Below are 11,258 nucleotides of genomic sequence, written 5' to 3' on the forward strand. Positions count from 1 at the left end.
CATAGCGTCGCTGTGGGCATACGCACACGCAGCTATGACGTGCGAGCAAGGCATACGAAAAGCTTGAAACCTTCCACAGTCGCACCAATCTTCGTCAAGAAGAACCCTATATTGTTGCCTTGGCAGTCCCTCATTGTGGTCAATTGTCTCGCGCACACTGAACGTGCGATTGAATCGGTCGAAAGAAGTTACTTGGTGAGTGTTTGCTTTTGCCGATTGTTGTTGCATAAATTTCATGCAACTATCACTTAATAGTTGACCAGCTTGCCTAACATCACCCCATCTCCTGCCTCTTGTTGAGAAGAGTGAGGCCATCCTAAAGTATGTGGTCTCCACCAGTGCTGTGATTGGAAGGTTACGAATGCCTTTGAAAACGCCATTCATGGATTCCACGAGATTGGTCGTCATGTGGCCCCATCGAACGCCATTGTCGTAAGCCCTTGTCCATTTGTCCCTGGAAAGATTATCTACCCAAGTACCTGCCTCTGGATTTGTCATTACAATCTCACTCCGATAATGCTGGAATGTGGGTTGGGTCAATGCATAACCAGCATTGACCAGGGCCTTTCTTAGATGTCTGTCCTTGATCTCCCGCATGAAGTTTTGGGCGATGTGGCGAATACAATAGACGTGTTTTGAAGGGGGGTCATGTCATCCGTTCGCTGGATCATTGTAAGCACTCTCTATGGAAGCGTGCCTATCAGAGATTAAACATATGTCAGGTTGGGGAGCAACATGTTCTCGGAGGTTCCTTAGAAAGAAACTCCAAGCCGCCGCAGTTTCACCTTCGACGATAGCAAATGCCACTGGAAATATGTTGTTGTTCCCGTCTTGTGCAACCGCCATGAGCATGGTTCCTTTGTATTTGCCGTATAACCATGTCCCATCAATTTGAAGTATGGGTTTACAGTGTGCAAAACCTCGGACGCAAGGTTTGAACGCCTAAAAAAGCCGATGGAATATTCCGTTTCCTTGGACAGGGTTTCCATCCGGGGCATGCGCGAGCAGTGTCTCTAGAATAGTAACAGTGCCAGGTGCGTAACTATGTAGCGCATTGAGGTATCGGGGAAGAATTTTGTATGACTCCTCCCAGTTGCCGTAGACTGTCTCAATTGCCTTTGTTTTCGCAACCCACGCCTTTCTGTAAGATGGAGTGTAGTTGAAGGTTGTAACGATGTGTGATATTATATTTTTAACCTTCAGAGACGGATCAGAGCTTATGAGAGGCAAGATCTCCTGACATATAAGATCGGCACTGAGTTTTGTATGATCCTGGGAATTGTTAGGGTTGATCCTACTCCTGCATGCATGCTACCCGAGCTGTCACCTAGATCTGAGCTGCATGCATGACACCATGCCTTGCCACCGAAAGTTTGACTGCATGCATGCCAACAATTTCTGCAGAAGCAACACCTAGCACTTATGGATGTGTTGACATGTCCAGCATGCAGGATGTTACCGTTTTTTGCCTCATGAATATATAAGGCACTTAGAATTCTGGAGAAACCTCACCATTATCACTCACCTACTCTAACAACAATCCTTTTGCAATCAGCTTACGAATTTACATCCTTCAACCATGTCTCTCCTAACAATGGGCGAAACACACAGAGGAACCCCCCAGAACATCGCTACATACGTAAGTATATTAGTATTACTTTACAATCATGCAACTATCCCTGATCAACTAACTGATTTTTTTTGGCATACTTACTCTTTTCAGAACGCTCAACGTTTTCGCACTCGTAGTCACGCTACCATCGCTCCGGACGACCGCATTATTCCATACCTGAACGTTGCTGGTTTCGGTCCGATTAGCAGGATAGCCGAGTCTTCTATTGACCACAAGTTTGTTCTTGCTTTGCTAGAACGCTGGAGGCCAGAGACACACACCTTCCATCTTCCAACAGGGGAGTGCACCATCACCCTTGAAGATGTTCATATGCTACTTGGCCTTCCTGTTGATGGTAAGGCAATTAATGGCTGTGTTATGCAGGCGAATTCCTTATGCCTTGAGGCAATTGGGATAGACTTGATAGAAGGAGCCGTTGGTGCTAGGGGGCAAGGTGTTAACCTTAAGCGGTTAAAGAATTATTATAAAAATTTTCACTTGAATGATGCGTCTCCCCAAGAGACCATACTGCAGAAAACTAGGTGTTACTTACTATTGCTTATTGGAAACGTTTTGTTCCCAGATAGCACTGGTAACACTGTTAACTTTATGTATCTTCGTTTGCTAATGGATTTTAGTAGAGTTGGTCTGTACAGCTGGGGGTCTGCAGTTCTGGCTACCGTGTACCAATCACTATGCAAAAACGCAATTGCTGATTCTTGCACATTCTATGGATGCGCCCTGTTGGTGCAGGTGTGGGGGTGGTGGAGGATGCCAATACTGGCCCCGGTTAACAATGGAAGTTGGGACTTTCCGTATGCCTTGAGGTAAGTTTTTAGTATACCATTTTCTCCTTACACATTCTACTCCATTCTAACTAAATCATTATGTTTTTGTTGTAGATATTGTGTGAAAAAAAATGGACTTCACACGTAATCCACGGTCAAATATCACAATGTACCGCACGCTAATTGATCACCTTGGACCCCAACAAATATTATCTCTAATTCTTTTCTTCTTTTTTTAAAGTATTTTCCATAAATAATTTTTCCCGAAGTAATGTATAACTCTCATGCTCTCATGCATGCAGTTCATATGGCGACCGTATCTCGAGTGCGAGTATGAGCCTAGAGCTCAGGATGCAGAAATTTGGACGACAAAGTGTTGCTTAATCAGGTACAACATCATAGAAATGCATCAAAGTGACCGGGTAATGCTTCAGTTTGGGATGCGTCAACGGATACCCGACCCTCCAGTTGACTTGGGAGTGTGGCACCTCAGAAGAGTTAACCATCAATGGACACACCAACACTGGAAGGATTTTGCACCCGATCATCGCCAGATGTGGAAGGACCGTCGCCAGTATGTCCTGAACTTCCCCGTTAGTGACCATGAAATGAAACCTTCTCCTGAATACATGAGTTGGTATCGTACAGCCACATCCCCTAACTTGTTTCTTGCAGCTCCGTTCTATTTAATTGATCCCCGTGCACAGAACTACATCTTGCCACAACAACAACAACCGGAAGAGGAACAACAACAACAACAAGAACAACAACAACTCCGGCAACAACAACGACAACAGCAACGACAACAACAACGCCTACAACAACGCCAACAACAACTCCTACAACAGCAGCAACAACAACAACTCTAGGAACAACAACAACTCCAGCAACAACAACAAAATCTTTTCAGTACTCCATCCCGTTCCGCACGCAACTTCCGCCAATCAAATATTTTCCAATCCCAATCTCAACCATTACATGAGTATGAAGACCACCATCATTCCTCGGACCAATATCAGACCCATTCACAACCATTCGGATTTGGAGCATTTGCAGGGTCCACAAGGGGATTCGGCCAAAACCTAACTCCCGGTTCATCTAGCCTTCATCTTAGTCCCGACGATGGTCCTCATGGTGAATCCTCTTACCGTGGCACCCCCTCCGGCTTCGCAACACCTTCAAACCAATTCGGCTTTAATCAAGGCAGTTCTAGTGCTGCTGGATGCTATGAACCCGAAGTCTTTTCCCAACCCACTCCACCACCACGACTAAACACATTTGAGGGAATGGGTAACCGACTTTACAACAGCGGTTTTCCGGATAATTATGGGGGCGTCGACGAATTCATAGACAGCGATCCACGCGACATCCCAGTACCAGGCCCCGTGACACAAACCCAACAAGAAGCACAAAGGGGCAGGGGTAGGGGTAGAGCTAGGCAAAGAGGCGATGTCAATATTCGCGGCGGAATCAACGATCGCGGTAAATGTCTCATTACAAGACCAGGTTGCGGAACGGATGGCTATCTTGGTGATGGACGTCACTGATCATTTTGTTGTATTTTCTTTAATCTGTTGTATCGTTTCTCAAATTATTTGTAACCGATGTTTATTTTTTTAATTATATTGTAATCGATGTTACAAGTTCGATTTTCGTTTTCTGCTTTACATTTTTAGGACGAAAAAAATATTTTCCAAATTTATTTATGTATATATCTTAACAAATAAAAATAAAATAGGATTTTTAAAAGTAAATATTTTCATAAATCTTAACTAAAATAAATTAAAAAAAATGAAAAAAAAAAAAAAAAAAAAGGATTGCACTTAGGCGCCAAATGGTTTGGCATCTAGGGCAAAACCCTAGACTTATGCGCCATTCCATTTGGCGCATGCTTTAGGAATTTTAGGGTTAGCCATTTCATTTGGCGCATGCATCCCTAATTAACACCTATACGCCATTTCATTTGGCGCATTCAGTTAACGGAAATCCCAAACCTAGACAGTTTGGTAAATACACCGAAAACATGGTTTTTTCTGTATTTTTTTTATTAAACCTGGTTATTTAAATTTTTTTTTCAATATATTTACTCCAAGAGTAAGTGTTGAATACTTACTCCAAATCTTAACCATTGATTTTCATTAATCTAACGGTTTTAATTGATCATTTAATTAAAACTGTTGGATTAATGATAATCAATGATTATGATTTGGAGTAAGTGTTCAACACTTACTGTAAATATATCTTGATAAAAATAGATTATATATTTAATTATATATCTTGATTAAAATGGTATGTATAATTATATATTTTGATTAATATAATTAATTATACTATTAATACAATTGATTTACTTTAATTTTAATAAATATTGAGTTTTTTCGGATATGCATGTTCGAAAAACCCCAAGATCAAAAATTGAATTATTTCAGATCTGCATCTCCGAAGTCATTCTTTTTTTTAAAAAAAGTGTCTTGCATATTCGAAGATACTTTTTTTCTTAAAAAAATAAGGTGACTTCGGATGTGCATATCCGAAATCACTTTTTTTTAGAAAAAAGTGTCTTCGGATATGCACATCCGAAATATAGGAATATTTTGGAGATTTCACCGCAAGTCTGCGAGTATGTATATGAGTGCATAAAAAATCCTCTATTATTTTATCTCATTATTTACAAAATAACAATCAAACATTTAACTTGAAATTGTATTTATTGAATGGCATTAATATTGTGAATACAATAATTTAACACTTATATTTTTATTAGAAAAATACAACATCACTGGCTTTTCATGTTGGTTCTATGTGTTGGGTGGGGAATGCCTTAAATTCCATTGTCTCTATCATTCATAATGAAGTTGTTTCCTATTGATGAATGAGTATCCTTTTCTTTGTAAAAAAATTTAAATTTTTACTCTATTAAAAGAAAATTAAAAACATTTATATAAGTCAAAATTTTCAATTTCTTAATTATTTCCACTTATCCCAAACACACTCAAAAGAATCGCTTCAACTAAAATCAATTTCATGAAGAATAATTGTTTTCTCAACGACAGTCAAACATCCTTTCAATCTAATAAAGTATTGTTTGAAGTCTATAAATCTGATCAGTTTGTTGCTTCTTAAAACCATGGAACGAGTATTATTGAACATGTGAGTCTAAAATTTTGATTCGTTTTACTATGTAGAATCGGCAACTTTAACGCTTTAAAAATTATAAAATGTTATATTAATATACGGATCTGCAAAAATTCACAAATAAATTGAGCGAAACAAAATAGACAAGTCTAAAATATTGAGTCGCTATGAAAACAAAATATATATATATATATATATATATATATATATATATATATATATATATATATCCGTTTTACCATCTATTCAAAAGTAAATTTTGTTTATATTTTCTAATTAAGTGGAAAAAAATTCAACTCAAAATATGAAAATTGAAACACAAAGAAAATGTTTCTCCATCAAACATCTGGTGACATTGAGAACCACCCTATCAAAGAGCTTGATATAGTACAACCTATCAAAAGTGTAGACCCCACATCAACTATGTCCACTCTTTCATAAGGTTACTTCACTTCATTTATTTATATAACAATCCAAGTCTTATCTTAAGTGCTTTTGTATTTTAACAATTATTGGAACACTTAAGCATTGAGCACTAAAATCGATCTTTGAAAAGTTAATATGGAATGCATAGTAAGAGATTAAAAAAGTTTAAAGAAAGCTAATTCTAGACGTAGCTTCTATGAAAATGATATTTCTCTTTATATAGAGAAATCAACATCTAGAATTGATAGTGATTGGTCCCTCTTTTCTCCCCTCTCATCACATATCATTATTAGATAATAACCTTATTCTTTTTAATATTAAATTGATTAAGTTATTAAAAAATGTTGAGTTGGTGGCATGTCTTTGTCCATTTAATGCACTATGATTCAATAATTGTAGAAGTGTAATACATTAATTATTTTGCTTATATTTATATTAATCGGATTTACACAGGTAAAATCACATAATTTTATCTTGTTAAATCTTCGATTCTCAATTGATATTTAATTAAGTTCGAATATACGACATTTCATTCGTTTATTATTAAGGGTGAAATTCCGACTATTAGGTTAATGGGTGCAGATTCTCTGCAGTTTTAGTACATATATTTATGTATTTAATGTATTAGTATTTGTTAGATAAAAAATCAAACAGTATGTTGATATAAATTATGATTTTTAAATATGATAAAAAATAAAAAAAATATATTTTTTAAATTATTTAATCTTGATCAAACGGTTACTCATTCTCGATATACGTAAATAAATATGTGAACGATCATAGTGCATGAAATCTGATTTTTAAATTAATTGTACAAGAAAAATTAGATAATATTTTATTCACATTAACCAATGCATGAATTTTTGTTTTTAGAGATGGTATAAATGATTTGTCATATTAAAGAGACAGGTAGTACATAAATTATTTTTTGTACTATGGATTTCCAGTTCTGTTGAGTCACAAATTATTCAATCCATATAGAGACATTTTCCTTTTCTATTAATCCAACTATCAACTATGGATTCTACAACAACAAAATTCAGACAGCAAATGTTGGAAAAGAAACTATCCTAAAATAACTTGGCAAGCATTTAATTGAAATTATAATTAACTACTAATGTTTAAGCATAAATAACCTCTTCAAATTTAATAAATACTTTAAAACATTTATTATTATTGTGTTGGTCTCTACCATTCACATATTTGAAGAAAACAGAGGACAAAATTATTAAAGTTATGAGAAAGCAAAGTTGGGAGAAAGACAGTGACTTGTTTATAAAAAGCCAAAGCTTAAATTTAATAAAAAAATTAAATAACATAAAAAAGAAGAAAAATATTATTTGGGAAAGAAACTATTTCAATTTTTATACTTCAAAATGTTAAATACATTTATGATTCAATTCAAATATTTAACTAACACATCCATAATATTTTGTAAGGATGGTCTAAACAACATACAATAACCAATGAATTTCACATAATTGGAATTTGAAATCAATACCTAAATTATATCCAGAGCCGTCTAGTTACAGTTTAACTTTGACAAAATAAATAAGACACCACTGTTTAATTTTGACAAATGTCATATTTAACAATGGTGGAACCGTGATAAATTTTAGATCTTTTATAGTAGTCTGTCTCGCACGTCTTCAAAAACGACACTAATTATAACTTACTGATACAAACTCAATTGCGGCCGCATTACAAAACATTGTGAAGTCTCCGAAACTATATTACAACTCCAATTTCGACTAGATTCTCAACATTTTAATGCAATACAAACTACGCAACCGCAATTGAAAACCATGTACATAACACATCGCAAATTTGATCAATTGAAAAACTCTTAATCACAATGATTCAAGAAAACCAGTCTTTATGAGGACAGAGTTCCTCATTTTGCTAAGATCCCTACCCTTAAGTGTCCTACCAACTCCTTCAAAAACAGAAAATGAAGAAATCTGACTCCTTGCTAGCCTTCTTGCAATTATCTCATGTGGTGGCAGCCTAGTACCATACTCACCATCATCATCATCTTCATCTTCATCTTCATCATCACCATCATCATGGTTCAAGACTTCATCATGACCATCTTCATGATCATCATAGAAACCATAATTATCATTACCATACCTTGAAACATTCTTAACACTCTTGTTAATTACCTTATCATTCCCACCATAAACCTTTGACCAATCCGGAATATTAACCGGTGCTGATGATTGTTGAAAACCTTTTGTTTCATGAGATGAACTCGGAATCGGAATCGTTCTCGAACCAATCGGAATCGAAAGAGAAGATAGCTCTTTGTTCTTTGCCTTGTGGTGAACAACTTCACATGAGTAATCTTCTCTTTCTTTCACAACATCCCAAACTTCTTCCTCTTCAAAATCTCCATCTCTCAATGTTCTCCATAGCCCACTATGCTTCCTAACTAGCCTATACTTATCATCCATTCTTTCTCTTCCTACAAAAAAAAGAAAATCACAAATCACAACAAAAAATTTAAAAATTTAACTCAGATACAATATCGCTGTAAGGGTTTTATACACTGTCAATCAATCATAACCATTATTTTCAGATACGCGTACGTAATATATTTCATAATAGAAAAATATGAAAAGGGATTTTTGTAATAAATATACCTTTCTTGGAACAAGTACTTCAAAGAAAAAACTTTATGTAGACTTGAATCTTGATACTATAATTTGAGAAGTTTTTGTTACCTCTATAAGTTGAAAGGAGGGTGTAGTTTTATGATGTATTTTTGATGGAGAGAACAACAAGGACATCCCCACAAGAGGTGAAGTACACAGCAGCAAGGTCCCAAGAGGCAAGAATAAGACAGAACTGATTTTGATTTATGCCTCTAGAGCTTCTCTAAATGATATACAACTTCATCTATTTAACTCAATTCATACATAAGATAAGTTTTGATAGTGAAAGGTAAAAGGATTTGGATTCCATGTGGTAATTGTATGAAACATTTATGATTTTTACCTTCCTATTTTAATCGTATGACAAATGTTATTTAAAAAAATATGAACTTCAAGAAATATGTGATTTAAAAATGATATTTTAGATATCAATTGTTAGTTGGTCTAGTGATGATTGGCGTTGAACTTGATAGGGAGAACCATGATTCGTTCCTCAGCAACTACGGTCGAGAGTGAGCTTGACTCACCCTTGAACCGGACTATACTAGTGGTGATAAACTCAAAAAAAAAATGATATTTTAGATTGTGATATTTTTCATATTCACGTAATTAGAATATTGATGATCGAACGACTTTAAACGACTTTAAATAATGAAGATTTTAAATTTTTAACCTAAATGTCAAATTTAAATTTAAATAGTTTGATTTTGATACTTTCCTAATGTGTGAATGTGGAAAATCTTGATTGTCATATAAATTGATTCTAAAAAGATAGTAAATTTCTTTTGTGATATTAGTGCTATTATTTTTTTTTAATAGTTTAGTAGTTAAAATTTTATTCTAAAAGAAAATAAATGAAATTTTACAACTTAGAATGTATGAATGTAGGTTGTTGAAATGCACAGCTATCAATTTAACTGTTTATAACAAAATTATTTTTAGTGATATTATGTGACAAAGTATATGTATTGGAATCTTTAATGTGAAATGAAATGAAAAATAATAAGTGATGTTAAATTTCATGTGACATAAGTGGTGAATAGTGGATACTTTTTACTTGTGTTTTTTTTCCTTCATCTTTTTAATTAATGATAAAGTTATGTATTTTTACTTTTCTTATGTGGGGCTAAAAATAAGGTTTCTTTTCTTTTCTTCATTTATGGTTTTCACAAGTCCACTTGTCATGATCACATTCATATAGCACTTTTTGTCCTTCAAATTTACTTTTGGTAATTTTTATAGAGCATAGGTAAATTGGCTTTTAATGTAGCATCAAGGGTGAAAACTTTAGGTTAATTATGACTTTGTAATAAATTTTCTAGAGGTAAATGAGGCAGTGAAATGATGGTAAAGGCACAGTCATTCCATTGTGAATGGGTGGTTTATAGATAAAGGGTGGTTGTTGTCATGGAAGATGACAAAAATGTCAAAAGTTTTGAAATGGAAGAATACAAATGTGATTTTGTTTAAATTAAGAATTACATACCTAATTATCTTTTCTTAAACTAAACATCTTTTGACAAAGCTTAACATTGAAGAGTTAAAACACAAACATGTTAAAAAAAATTAAAAAAACTTTGTCGTATATTAAAGTTTTTACCGATTTAATAGATTAATCTCTGCAAATATAATTAAGTTGAATTATAATAATGTCTAAATAAGCAAATGTATCATATAAATTTATTTACTTTAAATATATAGTTTAATTTTTTTAATTTTTTTAATTTTTAATCATAGATATAAAAGAGATTTTAATAATTGAGTGTTCATTTAAAATAAATTAAATTTTTACTAAGCAATTCAATCATTTATATTATATATTTTTTAAGATAAACACAAAATTTAATATAAATAAATTATTTAAAATATTCAATTTTTTCTTCTATTAATACTCCATTATTTAACTTATTCTGTTGTTATATGACCAATTGTTATATCTATATAAAATAAAATGAATTATTAAACAATATTACAATTTCAAGAAACTTTATTTTGTCCTCTATTGTTCCATAATTGATAGTAGGAATTAAAATGATATATTAATTGGTACTCACTTACAACCACAAATAGTAGGTACATTTTAATAAAAAGTACAAATATAATTTAATATAAGAGAGGAGTTTGGTGTCGTGCAAACTTCTCGAGTAAGATATATTATATATCAAGTGAAGAAAGAAATAATAATAATAATAATAATATTATATATTAATAAAAAAATATAAAAAAACACTTGCAAATAGAAAAAAGAAGAAAATTGATTCACGTAAATTCCATATCTGGCTCATATTAATAATTAAAAACACAAAGCCAAATGAAATCTTTGTCCCTGAAGGATCACATGGTCGAATTGTATAGCTGACATTCAATGAATTTGGATACTAATTGCCAAAGTTGAAAAATAAAACATTATGATAAAAAACTAAAAATAAAATTAAAAATTAATTTAAAGATTCAATATGAATCATGATAACTAAAGAATTGCGATGTTTTTCCAAAGCAGGAAAAAAAAAATCATGTTGCTTAATTAAGCTGAAATTTCAACATGGACAGTGGATTAAAATGGCGGCTATAAATTAAAGTGCATATATTGTGGCACAAGAAAATTAGTGTTACCACAATTGTCTAATGTTAAACAGTTAA

The 11,258-nt window shown here is 33.3% G+C and overlaps 1 protein-coding gene across 2 annotated transcripts; it reads right to left on the bottom strand.

Moving 5' to 3' along the window:
* Window positions 1–7,526: 7,526 nt before the first annotated feature.
* LOC131662417 (protein S40-4-like) lies at window positions 7,527–8,853 on the bottom strand. 2 transcript variants are annotated; one of them, XM_058932201.1, is made up of 2 exons: window positions 8,607–8,853; window positions 7,527–8,428 (listed from the first exon to the last, which is right to left on the bottom strand). In XM_058932201.1, the coding sequence occupies exon 2, from the start codon at window positions 8,415–8,417 to the stop codon at window positions 7,812–7,814; it is 606 nt and encodes a 201-aa protein (XP_058788184.1). In that variant the 5' UTR covers window positions 8,418–8,428; window positions 8,607–8,853; the 3' UTR covers window positions 7,527–7,811. The 2 variants fall into 2 exon arrangements, with proteins under 2 accessions (XP_058788184.1, XP_058788186.1); XM_058932203.1 differs by having other exon boundaries at window positions 8,688–8,848.
* Window positions 8,854–11,258: the final 2,405 nt, after the last annotated feature.

Source organism: Vicia villosa, linkage group LG3, assembly GCF_029867415.1.
Source record: "Vicia villosa cultivar HV-30 ecotype Madison, WI linkage group LG3, Vvil1.0, whole genome shotgun sequence".
Lineage (NCBI taxonomy): Eukaryota > Viridiplantae > Streptophyta > Magnoliopsida > Fabales > Fabaceae > Vicia > Vicia villosa.